Source organism: Salvelinus alpinus, chromosome 6 (assembly GCF_045679555.1).
Source record: "Salvelinus alpinus chromosome 6, SLU_Salpinus.1, whole genome shotgun sequence".
In the NCBI taxonomy this organism is placed as follows: domain Eukaryota; kingdom Metazoa; phylum Chordata; class Actinopteri; order Salmoniformes; family Salmonidae; genus Salvelinus; species Salvelinus alpinus.
In genome coordinates, this window is record NC_092091.1 from 71,287,592 (window position 1) to 71,302,680 (window position 15,089).

The 15,089-nt window shown below is 42.0% G+C and overlaps 2 protein-coding genes across 2 annotated transcripts; both read right to left on the bottom strand.

The window, feature by feature from the left end:
* Positions 1 to 1,756: 1,756 nt before the first annotated feature.
* Positions 1,757 to 11,253, bottom strand: LOC139579251 (GRB10-interacting GYF protein 2-like). The gene is made up of 12 exons (XM_071407741.1): positions 10,717 to 11,253; positions 9,440 to 9,847; positions 8,762 to 9,216; positions 7,564 to 7,679; positions 7,338 to 7,404; positions 7,080 to 7,232; positions 5,940 to 6,035; positions 5,650 to 5,827; positions 5,480 to 5,508; positions 3,913 to 4,057; positions 3,742 to 3,770; positions 1,757 to 3,140 (listed from the first exon to the last, which is right to left on the bottom strand). The coding sequence occupies exons 3-12, from the start codon at positions 8,843 to 8,845 to the stop codon at positions 2,976 to 2,978; spliced, it is 1,062 nt and encodes a 353-aa protein (XP_071263842.1). The 5' UTR covers positions 8,846 to 9,216; positions 9,440 to 9,847; positions 10,717 to 11,253; the 3' UTR covers positions 1,757 to 2,975.
* Positions 11,254 to 11,936: 683 nt separating this feature from the next.
* Positions 11,937 to 13,820, bottom strand: LOC139579253 (uncharacterized). Its single transcript, XM_071407744.1, has 4 exons — positions 13,726 to 13,820; positions 12,989 to 13,481; positions 12,416 to 12,838; positions 11,937 to 12,263 (listed from the first exon to the last, which is right to left on the bottom strand). The coding sequence occupies exons 1-4, from the start codon at positions 13,763 to 13,765 to the stop codon at positions 12,245 to 12,247; spliced, it is 975 nt and encodes a 324-aa protein (XP_071263845.1). The 5' UTR covers positions 13,766 to 13,820; the 3' UTR covers positions 11,937 to 12,244.
* Between the last annotated feature and the right edge of the window lie 1,269 nt (positions 13,821 to 15,089).

Genomic DNA, 15,089 nt, shown 5'->3' on the forward strand with positions numbered 1-15,089 from the left:
CATGGAAAGAGCAGTTGTCTTTAATGTATATGTTCACAAACTTGCCAAATAATTCGCATTTAATAGTAAAAAAAAATAGGTAGTAGGACGCATTTAATAGTAAAAAAAAAAAAATAGGTAGTAGGACAAAGGCTGGGCACAGCACATCATGTGTTGGTTTCACAATCCGTTATCGATTGTTAAAAAAGCATTACCTTGTCCCCAAAATCTTTCTCGCGTCCTATTGCAGTGAGCTCGTGTAGCTTTAGCTATTTTTACTTTCACTTATACTTCCGCATATAAAAACATTATTTGGGCGACGTTTGGCTACTAAACGTGGTGTTGTTGTATCACTAAAACTGGGCGCTTTGGTTTTAAAAAAGAATGCAGAGAATAAAGGAGATAGGGGGGTGAGTAGATAAGAGAGGTGAAGAGAGAAGGGGGTAGAGAAGAGAGGAAAGAGAGAGTAAAACAGTACCTGCCAGGGTTGAGTTCACAAGTGCATAGCGTACCACAATGTTTTGCAACGAAAACGAGCGTTTCTCAGGTTAGTCCTTCCCCGTTTCTGCCCGTTTATTTCCGTTTGGTTCTTAATGAATACACCCCAGTTTAGATCCGGAATGTGAGCGAACGGTGGAGTGAGCGTCGAGCATCAAAACAACGTCCTAAAAAGCCCATCGAGTTCATGAGCTGGTCAAAACAAATCTCCATAGACAGTATATTAGGCCTACCCAGATATCCTGAAAGTGAGTTCTGAGCAGAATATTGCATTTAAATTGGACAATTACGTAATGACATGATAACATTAATATGTGGCCTAACTAAGACAACACATAGGCTATGTGTAGGGTACCTGCCATAAGTATTCACAAAAATAGATCCTTCCTCCTCTATGACAGATCCAGCCTCTCCAACCTAGTGTGTGTGTGTTGGGTACAGCAGAAGAAACATTTCCATATTGTGTGGATAATAAAGTATTTCTCTTCTCCTATACAAGTTAAACATAAGAATTCTTCAGTACGGATTCCACCAGACCAGTCATGTCTTATCAGTGCATTGAAGAAGGATGGATAGCCTACCTACCCTTGTCTGGCTACCTATTCACATCGCTCCGACCAACTGACATTTCTTCTCCACGATGAGTATGGATGTGCCACCCTCCCTGGTGATTTCTAGAATGCAAACTCATTCTGACTGTTCTGATTGGTTCCAGAAACTGATGGGTTGGGCCAGAACCAGCCTACAAATGGACATTATCAGACCACAGTTAGATTACCCTAAATTTGACCCCCAGGAAGACATGCTGATGTAACACTCCTCTTCTCCCCTCTCTCTTTCTTCTCATCTTCTCATCCCTTTCTCTCTTCACCTCTCTCCCTCCTCTCCTCATCCCTTTCTCTCTTCACCTCTCTCCTCCCTCCTCTCCTCTCTCTCTCCTTTCTTCTCTGTTTGCATTTGTTTTCAAAACCAAAGTGTCCAATTGCAAGGACCCATCCAGAAACAACCCCTAGCCTAGCTCCTAGACACTTATCCCCTAACCCATATCCTCTAGACACCAGTGTAGATCTAAGAGCATTGTACAGGTGTTAGAGATATCTTGCTAACACTTATCCAATCCCTTTAGATCTACACTAGTGTCTAAAATGATGTCTGGCCCAGTGGGGGAGAAGTGAAGGTGTACGTCCCAAATGGCACCTTATTCCCTGCATAGGGCTCTGGTAAAAAGCAGTGCACTGGAAAGGGAATAGGGCACCTTTTGGGACTCATTCCAAGGGGTTGTGGTTAGAGATTGTTTTTAGACTGAGTTCCACATGGTGCTTTCCTCTAAGACGATTTGTCACAAAACGATGCGTCTGAAAATTTAAACAGAAAATAAAGACGTCAACGAAAACCCAATTGAACAGAAATCCCCACTAGACAGTAATTATTACAATACAAACATTTAGAAAAAATAATCCGTTTTTTTTTTCTTCTCCTCATTCCTCCTTTTCTATATAACATGTCAGACTGTGTATTCCAAATGGCACCCTATTCTCTTTAGAGTGCACTACTTTTGACCAGGGCCCTATGGTGGGTTGGACACCCCTGCATCCACATAGGGAGAACCCACACACCATTTTCTTGTCTTCTGGGGTATGAGAGCCAGAGCTGCTGCTCTCCTTTAGGCCCTGGTTTAAAGTAGTGCAGGCCTGGCCCTGGAGAGCAAAAGGCATGTTTTGATTTAACCGACCTGGAAGACCAGGTGTGTTGAATTTAGGCAATCACTGAATTGATCAATTAGCTCAGTTGGTCAGGTGTGGTGCCTAGGTGGAACAAAATCCTGCAGTACCTGAGGCACTCCAGGAACAGGGTTGCCTACCTTGACATAGGGAATAGGGTGCTATTTTGGATGCACTTGAGGGTGCTTCGACAACGATGTTTAAAAAATATATTTCTTCAATATGATGCTTTTATTATATTTCTGATGGATATTTCCCATAATACTATTACTGATATTATTACTATGATGATCACACAGGCAGATCTTGGCCCTATTTATTCCTGGTGTTACCTGTGTCCTGATCTTGTCCATATTCAATGCGTGCCTAACTACCTCCAGAGGTGGGCAGGAAGATCTGATCACAATCACATCACAATGCATGAATCATCTACACCTGTCTGAACATGTGCGCACAGCCAGAATGTGGACAAGATTAGGACAAAGGACTCATGTTAGAACCAGGTATAAACGGGGCTCATGACACTGGTTGAAGAGAACAGGAAGGACAGACAGTGTAACCAATGTACAATATCATTTTCAACAAACGCAAACAAACATCTTAGTGGTTCACACATATTATCATTATAACTCATGATACCATCCGTAGAGTATCATCTTTAGTCTACTCTCAGCAACTCTCTGTATGATGGGTTGTTAGGAACATCATCCGTAGAGTATCAGCATTAGTCTACTCTCAGCAACTCTCTGTATGATGGGTTGTGAGGATGTGGCATTTCTACACCTCATGGCTGAAGACGTGGTCTTCAAATATAGCATGCTCCACTCCCTCACAGATGAGGGTGCAGTAGGGGCACACACTGTGGCTGTCCTCGTGCAGCTCCAGCTCATCCTGGGTGATGCCAGGGAACCACTCATGGCAGTGACGACACTCCAAGGACAACTATGGAACAGGCACATGTCTTAGGTGGTAATACCAGATAGATGGATATAGTTAACTATAGTGTAATACATAAATTATGGTGCATAAAGCATTATGAAACCAACCCTTTGATCCCAAATCACGAGTGTATCTTGTTGTAAACGTAGAAACTGCATTTATACCATGTATACCAGGGGTGTCAAACTCATTCCACGGAGGGGCGAGAGTCAGCGGCTTTTGGTTTTTCCTTTCAGTTAAGACCTAGACACCCAGGTGAGGGGAGTTCCTTACTAATCAGTGACCTTAATTCATCAATCAAGTAAAATGGAGGAGTGAAAACCCACAGACACTCGGCCCTCCGTGGAATGAGTTTGACACGTGATGTATACCATGGATGTCAAACTCCAGTCCTCGAGGGCCGAGTAGCAGCGGGATTTCACTCCTCCCTTGTACTTGATTGATCAATTAAGATCACAAATTAGTAACACATCCCCCTCACCTGGTTGTCTAGGTATTAAATTGGTCAGTAATTTAAAGTAAATAACAAAACCAGAAGACACACGGTCCTACAGGAAGTGAGTTTGACACCCCTGATTTATACCACAGGAATGACTCTACATACCTCTTCCTCCTCGGAGTTTGGAGCAGTTTCTGCAAACAGAATCATATGTCAATCATAATTGAACATGTTTTGTTATTTTTCAAGAAGGCGTGTCCGTGAGGCACGTGGTGTCCATTTCTCATTCAGGAATATTTAGGTGAGGCTTTCCAACAGCTGGGGAATTGAGATTACCTGGGGTCTCATAGTGGTTCCCAGAGGGTAGACAGGTAGATAGTACATCTAGCTGCTGCTCCTCAGTGGGGGTTGGGCCAGTTGGAGAGCCATAAGGGCTGGGATGCTCCAAGGACACCGGAGCAGCTTGGAGGTCAGTGAACTCCTGGGAATATAATCAGCAGAGTATCAGCATTAGTCTACTCTCAGCAACTCTCTGTATGATGGGTTGTGAGGATGTGGCATCTCTCAAATATAGCATGCTCCACTCCGTCACAGATGAGGTTGCAGTAGGGGCACAATCTGTGGCTGTCCTCGTGCAGCTCCAGCTCATCCTGGGTGATGCCAGGGAACCACTCATGGCAGTGACGACACTGCAAGCACAACTATGAGACAGGTACAGGTCTTAAGTGGTAATAATATCAAAGTCACCATTGGCCTCATGGTGAGATCCCTGAGCAGTTTCCTTCCTCTCCGGCAACTGAGAAAGGATGCCTGTATGCCTGTCCAATCTAGTGACTGGATGCATCCAAAGTGTAATTAATTACTTCACCATGCACAAAAGGATATTCAATGTCTACTTTTTCTTTTACCCATCTACCAGTAGGTGCCTTTCTTTGAGAGGCATTGAAAAACTTCCCTGGTCTTTGTAGTTGAGTCTGTTTGAAATTCACTGCTTGACTGAGGTACCTTACAGATAATTGTATGTGTGGGGTACAGAGATGAGGTAGTCATTCAAAAATCATGTTAAACGTTATTATTGCACGCAGAGTGAGTCCATGCAACTTATTACATGACTTGTAAAGCACATTTTTACTCCTGAACTTATTTAGGCTTGCCATAACAAAGGTGTTGAATACTTATTGACTCAAAACATTTCAGCTTTTAATTTTTAACTAATTTGTTCAAATGTAAAAAAAACACAATTCTACTTTGACATTGTGGGGTATTGTGTGTAGGCCAGTGGAAAAAAATCTCAATATAATCCATTTTAAATTCAGGCTGTAACAAAACAAAATGTGGAAAAAGTAAAGGGGTGTGAATACTTTCTGAAGGCACTGTAAGTGGTAACATCAGATAGATGGATAGAGTTAACTATAGTGTAGTACAGAAATGATGGTGCATAAAGCATTATGAAACCAATCCTTTAATCCCAAATCACTAGTGTATCTTGTTGTAAACGTTTAAACTGCATTTATACCATGTATAACAACAGGGCTCCCCTATAGGCGTGCCGTGATTTTTATGATCCCCAAAAAAAGAACACAAATACACATAAAAGACTTTAAAAGAAGGAAATCAGGAAACCAGGAAATCAGCTCAAAGAGATTTTAATTTAGGAAATCTGTTCCCAAGTATTCCCACACATAAATAGATAGATATATGTAATCGTATCCCCATGTAATCAAGGTTTGAAATTATTCTGTTTTTGTCAAATACTATATCTGTTTGAGATTATTTAGGTCAATTTGCAGTGTACAAATTATTTATAACTATGTTCCGGCTTCCTGACCATCCGCTCAAAGAAAAATTGGACTGAATGTAATTGGGGACCCCAGATTTATACCATAGGAATGACTCTACATACCTCTTCCTCCTCTGAGTTTGGAGCAGTTTCTGCAGACAGAATCATATGTCAGTCATAATTGAACACGTTTTGTTATTTTTCAAGGAGTGTTCATGAGGCACCAGTGGCGTTCATTTCTCATTCAGGAATATTAAGGTGAGGCTTTCCAACAGCTGGAGAATTGGGATTACCTGGGGTCTCATAGTGGTTCCCAGAGGGTAGACAGGCAGATAGTACATCTAGCTGCTGCTCCTCAGTGGGGGTGGGGTCAGTTGGAGAGCCATAAGGGCTGGGATGCTCCAAGGACACTGGAGCAGCCTGGAGGTCAGTGAACTCCTTGCGAAGTCTCTCAATATCTCTTCTGAGGTCCTGACAGAATACAGTGGAAACCCCCATGATAAGAAAACTTCCCTAACTCTACTGTAAAAAACAATTAAAAAATTATTGACTAGTAAATAGTAGGAAAATTCATAGCAATCACCTGATTTTCTCTGGATAACTCCTCATTTTCTACTTTAGCCATCTCTGCTATGTTTTCTTTCTCCTCAATGATTCTGCGTAACTCTAAAAGTTGCATCTGAGAGGAGAGACAAGGCAACTCGTGATCAGCCAAGATAATAAGGTTAGTGTGTTCTCTATTCACTTACAGGTGGACTAACTTCACAGAACAAACAACATATTGATAAACAAAAATGATATCCCTTTCGGTGGATCGGAAAATTCAATAGTGTCTAAGATATCCTTAAAGCACCTCTAGTTTAGGCCTCCTGAGTGGCGCAGCGGTCTAAGGCACTGCATCGCAGTACAGACCCGGGTTCATTCCCCAGACCCGGGTTCATTCCCGGGCTGTGCCACAACCAGGGTTGGGTAGGTTACTTTCTAAATGTAATCCATTAGTTACCTGTCCAAAATTGTAATCAGTAACATAGCATTTGGATTACCCAAACTCAGTAACATTATCTGATTACATTCTGTTAGTTTTAGATTACTTTCCCCTTAAGAGGCATTAGAAGAAGACAAAAATGTATGCTACCAATTGAACGACATCTATTGCAGGATAAATCAATGTTAAAGTTTACATAGCTGGCCATATATGGATGTTAAATGTTACTTTATTGGTTGGTTATGTAGGCTCCTTCTAACCCATCGCTTTCTACTACATATAATAATATGATTAAATGATATCTTTAAATTGTAATCCCCTACATGTAACGGATTACATGTCATCAGTTACTCCCCAACCCTGGCCACAACTGGCCATGGCCGGGAGTCCCATAGGACGGCGCACAACTGGCCCAGCGGGTTAGGGGAGAGTTTGGCCAGGGGGGCTTTACTTGGCTCATCGCGCTCTAGCAACTCCTTGTGCCGGGCCGGGTGCCTGCAGGCTGACCCCGGTCGCCAGATGAACGGTGTTTCCTCCGACACATTGGTGCGGCTGGCTTCCGGATTAAGCTGGTGGTTGTTAATGAGCACGGTTAGGCGGGTCGTGTTTCGGAAGACGCGTGACTCCACCTTCGCCTCTCCCGAGCCCGTTGGGGAGTGGCAGCGATGAGACAAGATCAACATTGGGGAGAAAAAGGGGAGCAAAATACCACTTTTTTGTTTGTTTGTATAAATGCACCTCTAGTTTGCTGCTCTTCTGCTTGGTCTGAGCAGACGTCATGGAAGTGCTCTCCATGCGCTCATAGACCTCCAGTTCCCTCTCGGCTTTCTCTGCACGTCTGCGGGTATTGTTGCAAGCCTGCTGCTCCTGGTGCAACTGTGTCCGAGCCTCCTGCAGATTCCATGACGTTGAATGAATTGGCCAACAAATATTTTAAAGAGCGTATGTGTGTTAAACGCATTAATTCTCATTGATTACTCTGCTGAGTGTGCTGACCTGTAGAAGCTGAATGTAATCCTTCAGTCTGCGGGTCTCCTGCTCAGATTTGAGCCTTGGGGTTAGCCTGTTTACACAGACACGGGGGCATGAGGAACCACATTGGTACATAAGTGTAAAAAAAAATCCAAGACAGGATGATATCATGATATGACTGGAAAGGTGTTGGACTATAACGCTATGTTCCCATGCATTGAATGGATTGCTTCAGACAAGAATGACTCACTGTGCAATCTCCACACTTTGGAGCTCAACCTTTCCTTTCAAATCCTCTTGCTCCTTCTTCAGCTGTTGGATCTTGATCAATGCTCGTTCATATTTCTCAGGAATAGTGGTCAGAGACTGCAGTGATTTGTCACAAGAAATAGCAAGTTATATACACCACAAGGAAACAGAGAAAGTGGAATAAAGAGTAGAAGATATATTGGAAAATATTTATGGTGTACAGTACATATAGCTGTCACATGTTTTGACACTATATTCACCAAATATTTTTCATGAATAGATGTCAGAGACTGCAGCCATTCATGGGAAGAAACATTTAGAAATAAGACAAGGAGAGAGAGACCATTGAAAAGCATTGATGGTATTCAGCTGTATAGTGTAGAGCCTGCAGCTGTCAGATTGTATTTTATTTTTTACTACTAATGATAATTAGTTGTAGTAGTACTGGTAGTGCATATATATAAAACATACATTCTAATTTCCATTCTGACACATGACTAGGGTCTAGAAATTCAGCCTGGTCTCATAGACTAGTCGTAACATAGTTAATGTAAATCCGGGACACTCAAATTAGTATGATATATTACGACAAGACAGATGGTTACTTAAGGCAAAAAATTAAAGTAGGGTTGTTGGTCGGGGTGGGAGTATAATGCGAACGTCTAGCAACCCAAAGGTTGTGAGTGCAAATCTCATCACAGATAACTTTAGCATTTTAGCTAATTAGAAACATTTCAACTACTTACTACTTTTTAGTTACTGTGCAGCTAACCCTTCCCCTAACCTTAACCTTTTAGCTAATCCGTCCCCTAAACTTAGCCCTTTAATCTAACTCCTAAACTTAACCCTAACCTTAACCCCAACCCCTTGCCGGGCTAACATTAGCCAGCTAGCTAACGTTAGCCACCTATCTATAATTGGTAAAATATCATACGTTTTGCAAATTTGTAACATATTGTACATTTTGCAAATTCGTAACATATTGCACGTTTTGCAAATTCTGAACATTTAATACGAATTGTAATTCATAACACATCAAACAAAATGGGTGATGAACTTCCACAAATTAATACATACCATGCGAAACGTAACATATCATACTAAAAGGAGTGTTTCGGTAACGTACAGTATAATACAAAATGATCTGAGATCAGCTTGAGAAAGGAGCTGCTGTTGGAACAAACAACTGTAAAACAAACCTTGAGGCGATCAATCTCTTGCTGTTGCTCCTTCAGGACACTTCTCAGAGTCTCATGTTGCTCTTTCAGTTGCTCTATCTCCATGACCAGCTCTTCTTTCTCCCTCTCACTTTACTCTACCTGTTCCTAGATTCAGAAACGCACATCATGTCATGTACATAACCTCACCTATGGATAATTTTAGCTAATATGTTCTTGTGAGGAACATCACCAATCCAAACAGAGAGTGCTGCCTTTTAAAGACAAGTAGTTCACGCATGGTCTTCAAAACACAATCTTTGGATTTTTGATATTGTGGATTGTATTGTTCCTGCGTTGTGATGACCAAGAGGTAGTTTTCCAGGCTGTAGTCTGTGTTTTGGGGTTTTAAAGCAGAGGGGGGTGCTGGCTCCTCTCACTTGGTCATTACTATCAGCATAGCAGAGCTGATAGAACTCTGCAGAATCCTCTGTATGCTATCAGGAATACAATATCATTGTCAGTGTAATTCCCAGCATAATATTGTTCACTTAAATATCAAAGGAAAATTGCATTTACATTATTTGTGTAAAAAATCAAGAAGTTAACATAGGCCTACTGGAACCATCAAGAAAGTGTAACCTAAACTGAGCACACTGATTAATATCAAAGTTCATGTTCGTTGAAAAGTTTGAGGATAAAATGCACACATGGTCTTACCACGAAAACCCACTTGTTTTCTGTCTAGATCCTGTCCTATCAGATCCAATGATGGTTCTACCCACACAAATGTGTCCTTTATGGTGCTCCAGCCCACCTGCACAATAATGCAGTTATTAAACAATCATGACTGACAACATAGGGAGGTATTCCAGACTATGGATATTTATTGTGGAATATAGGTTAAAACAATCAATTTCATAATGTCAGATGAAACAGATCACATATGAATATTCATGACAAAAGGTATATAATCTAATCTTGAATACCCAAGCCCAGTCTCTGGGGTTCGGTTTGATGGTTGCTGTCAGAGTGTAGCAGCAAGTCACTGGCAGCATTTTTAGTGTGTATGAGTGGGGAATTACCTGGGAAACATGTGCCTGCACTTTCGGTGCTTTCCATTGAGCACTGAAATGGGAAATATAGCTAAATGAAAACAAGCAGGCCAAGATGCCCATAAAAATGTAAAGTTTGAACTAAACAGCAGGTGCAACTCGCTTAAACCTTAATTGATGTTGTTAACTGAACCCTTAGGCTATATCTCTTCTCTAGCAGCACACATTGTCCATGGGTCGGTTGTTTAGAAGGCCAACAATTTTATATTACATAAAGATTTAATTAGCCTACACCATCATGGTTATACATTCTGATGTACTATGACCTAGGTCAGGGATCATAAAATAGATTCAGTCGCGGGCCGATTTTTGGTCAGGGGGCCGGAACAAGATTACAAATAATTTGTATACTGAAAATTGACAACAGATATAATATTTTACTAAAACATTATAATTTCAAACCTTGCCTACTTTTGTATACGATCACATATTGTAGCCTATATCTCTCTTTTATGCGGGGAAATACTTTGGAACAGTTTTACAAAATGTAAATCACTTAAGGTAAAAATGTCGTTCTGCCCCCGAGCAAGGCAGTTAAAACACTGATCCCCGGGCGCCGAAGACTTGGAAGTCGATTTAAGGCAACCCCCCGCATCGCTCTGATTCAGAGGGGTTGGATTAAATGCGAAAGACACATTTCAGTTGAATGCATTCATTTGTACAACTGACTAGGTATTCTCCTTTCCTAATACCTTATTCGAAATTGTTTTACTCTGTTTAGCCTACTCAAGCCATGAAGATATACTGCAGGTAACGTTACAAGGCCACAAATAAATACAAAGAGAGACAACGAATATGAAAGTAAACGCAATACTGTCATTATTACGATCAAATATGTTATACTGTTTAGCTCAAATAAATGATTTAAATTGTTGACCTTACATGAAGTTTGGACTGCCAGTTCAACTCAGAGCGGTGTCGCACTCGCAACTCAAACGTCAGATCGGAATAGGCTAGGCTACTTGGTTTGTTCAAAACATCCCGGAACTCGGAAATCTCCGACTTAAGTGCGTTCAAAACAACTGGAAACTAGGAAAAAATGAACTCCGACTGGGAAAATAGTTTTGAACGGTCATCCAACTCGGAATTTGAAGTCGGAAACTCAAGCATCAACCGGTTTTGTCTATAAGGGACACAGCCTTTCTCAAAATGGTATTTTCATAGCAGGTTTGGGAGAACCTAAGCAGCAGGTTAGGATAATTAACGTAGCAGGTTATGATCATTAGGTTAAGGTTAGGAAAAGGGTTAGGGTTGGCTAAATGCAACAACAAAATGTTTTAAGTCAAATTGACCATAACTGTATCCCATCTAGTAATTACGGCATCATCCTAGAGCTCTGACTTCTCCGCTCTGAAGATCACTGACGTCACAGTCTGAGCTCGTTTTTTCAGAGATCCCAGGTGTCTTGAACAAACCATGCGAAAATCTCAATAAATTCTCCTCAACCTCTCTCCTCGGCTCCTTTTCAAAACTCATTTGATGAGGTCAGAGGGGCGGGACCTATGACTTTGGTTTAAAGAAGGAGGCGAGGAGAGAGGACGCGAGGGGGATGCAATTGAGATTCTCTCCCAATGTCACAGGCATGGGACACTTTTCACCGAACTTCGATACAAATTAATTTTCGTAGCAGGTTAGGACATTATTTTAGCTAACCCTAACCATTTCCCTAACCTTAACCTCCGTATCCTAACCTGCTACTGAAAAGTCACTTCGGAATCGAAGTGCAGTGAAGAGTCTCTCCCTCACCGGTATTGGTGGTGTTCCTGCCCGAATAGATCCACAGACGTTGCATTGCATCAACCAATGGTCAAATTGCTAAATCACATTATTTGGTTAGCTCAATGGTGTATATACAAATCACTGGGTTAGCTGATATGTTAAACACTTATCCCGCCTTTGTGAGATCTGGAATTAGTAGGGCAGGAACACCATCATTAATTTGAAGTGCGCACAAACCTAATCATAACCCGTACTGGCGAAATGTAGTTTCTCAAGGGGATGGCCACGACCAATCAAAAGTAAAGGCTACTTTCCCTTTTATCTTGCTGATTAACAGATTAGATATTATAAGGGGAAAAGGGAAACACACTCAGACAATGTGGGGAACTTTTACATATTTATTTGAGATGTATATCAAGAAGAAAACACTTCTTTTTAAAACATATGATCATTGATACACATGCATTATTGACATAAAGTAAATATGATTGATTATATTTCGAAAATATTTGATATGATAAGGTTATATGATTGATAGCATATAGATTGCCGTGCCAAATCATCAGCTTCTACTTCCTATGAGCTGTATCATGTGGGACCGTCTGATTCTAACCATCCTCTTCTGATGACCATGAGGTGATGCTGGATGCTCCCACTGAATGCAGAGTTCATCAGTTCCACTGCATAGTACTTATAACCATGGGTTTACCCTGGGGAAAGAATCAAATAGAAACGCCGCAATCAAAACCTGAAGTGGGGTAAGCATAGCATATGATCTAGAATCAAGTAGTCTTCAAGTCTTTTTTGAAAAAAGTATTACTTTACTGATTGTGTTATATGACTGTGGCTCAATATCATTTACTTTTTTAAGTTGGCGACATCCAGCAATGCCATCACTTTGATTCTCTTTGGATCGTAGACACAGTCCTCCTCTTGGTTGCTTGGTACCATGCCAACACCAGGTGGAACCCAGGCAGTGTCAAAACCATGAGTGTGCCAGTTGTATTGGTTGTCATGACCTTTTTTGTTGATGACTTTAACTCTGCCAACATTCACCTTTACTTTCAGAACCATCCTGTCTGAGTCAGAAGAACCAAGGGGGTATCTAATGACTTTTCTGATGTCTCGACTGAGGTAGACACCTGCACCAAGCATGCCAACTTTAGAGGGTGTGAAGCCATGTCTCTGTATTTCTACTGCAGCCTGTTTTGATGTTCCATGATACATCACGTAGACATGGCTGTCCTCAGGGGTGACTCCACTCTGAAGATGATCATACTGAGATCTGTAAGACAGGAACACCATTTGTGTTTATAGATATGTAAGAAATTATATTGTGTTCAGTAGGTTAATTATTTTTAAGGTACATTATATCTTTACATTTATTGAAAAAAAGTGTTGTATATGAAACTTTAACAGTCTTTTTCACACTTACAAGTTCTCTTCGGTAACCTTCATGACCTCAATGACTTTGATTCTCTTCGGGTCGTAGACACAGTTCTCCTGTTGGTTGCTTGGCACCATGCCAACATTAGGTGGAACCCAGGCAGTATCAAAGCCATGCACAGTGTGCCATGTCTTCTGCATGGGGTGGTTCTGCCTGTCTATGACCTTAACCCTGCCGACATCCACTCTGACTTTAAGTACTCTTTTCTCAGAGTCAGGAACACCAAGAGGGTATTTACAGGCTTTTCGGATGTCCCGACTAACATAAACACCTGCACCAAGCATTCTATCTGCACTTGATGGTTTGAAGCCTTCCCTTTTAATCAACTCTGCGCCCTGTTTTGAGCAGCCATGAAACATCACATATTCTCTGTGATCTTCAGGATGAGTCTTGCTGTCAAGCAAGTTGATGTAGTATGGGGAGTCAGGGTTAACATCCATAGTAACCAAACTGCTGTTAAATACACCTCTGCTGAAATGAGCTGTAATTTAAGTACATACATTGCAATTACAATTTGTAAGTTAACATAGTTGAATATTCCTAAGGCTGACTGTTACACTAAATTGTTATGGCTGAATAATATTTCAAAATATGCTGAATTATTACACTAGCATTATAACACGATCATGTAAAGACTTATTTATTAAGTAAACAGGGGTTGTTTGATAGCCAAGTGTCCAGTAATAAGTTAATGTGTCTCGAAAAACAGATGAGACCGTTCTTACCTGCTGTTGCCAGACAAATGCAGGAATACTCCGTATGCATAGGAAACTTAGCGCTTAGGTTTCAATTCCTGACTGCAGGCAAATCTTGCCTATTTAGGTTTTGTTTCCTGGTCTAGTCTTGCAGTGGCAACCTGTCATTCAGGACAAGTGAGCACCACATTTTTTGCAAAAAATAAATAAATAATTACAATCAAATATACACTGCTCAAAGAAATAAAGGGAACACTAAAATAACACATCCTAGATCTGAATGAATGAAATATTCTTAAATACATTTTTCTTTACATAGTTGAATGTGCTGACAACAAAATCACACAAAAATTATCAATGGAAATCAAATTTATCAACCCATGGAGGTCTGGATTTGGAGTCACACTCAAAATTAAAGTGGAAAACCACACTACAGGCTGATCCAACTTTGATGTAATGTCCTTAAAACAAGTCAAAATGAGGCTCAGTAGTGTGTGTGGCCTCCACGTGCCTGTATGACCTCCCTACAACGCCTGGGCATGCTCCTGATGAGGTGGCGGATGGTCTCCTGAGGGATCTCCTCCCAGACCTGGACTAAAGCATCCGCCAACTCCTGGACAGTCTGTGGTGCAACGTGGCGTTGGTGGATGGAGCGAGACATGATGTCCCAGATGTGCTCAATTGGATTCAGGTCTGGGGAACGGGCGGGCCAGTCCATAGCATCAATGCCTTCCTCTTGCAGGAACTGCTGACACACTCCAGCCACATGAGGTCTAGCATTGTCTTGCATTAGGAGGAACCCAGGGCCAACCGCACCAGCATATGGTCTCACAAGGGGTCTGAGGATCTCATCTCGGTACCTAATGGCAGTCAGGCTACCTCTGGCGAGCACATGGAGGGCTGTGCGGCCCCACAAAGAAATGCCACCCCACACCATGACTGACCCACCGCCAAACCGGTCATGCAGGAGGATGTTGCAGGCAGCATTCTCCACGGCGTCTCCAGACTCTGTCACGTCTGTCACATGTGCTCAGTGTGAACCTGCTTTCATCTGTGAAGAGCACAGGGCGCCAGTGGCGAATTTGCCAATCTTGGTGTTCTCTGGCAAATGCCAAACGTCCTGCACGGTGTTGGGCTGTAAGCACAACCCCCACCTGTGGACGTCGGGCCCTCATACCACCCTCATGGAGTCTGTTTCTGACCGTTTGAGCAGACACATGCACATTTGTGGCCTGCTGGAGGTCATTTTGCAGGGCTCTGGCAGTGCTCCTCCTGCTCCTCCTTGCACAAAGGCGGAGGTAGCGGTCCTGCTGCTGGGTTGTTGCCCTCCTACGGCCTCCTCCACGTCTCCTGATGTATTGGCCTGTCTCCTGGTAGCGCCTCCATGCTCTGGA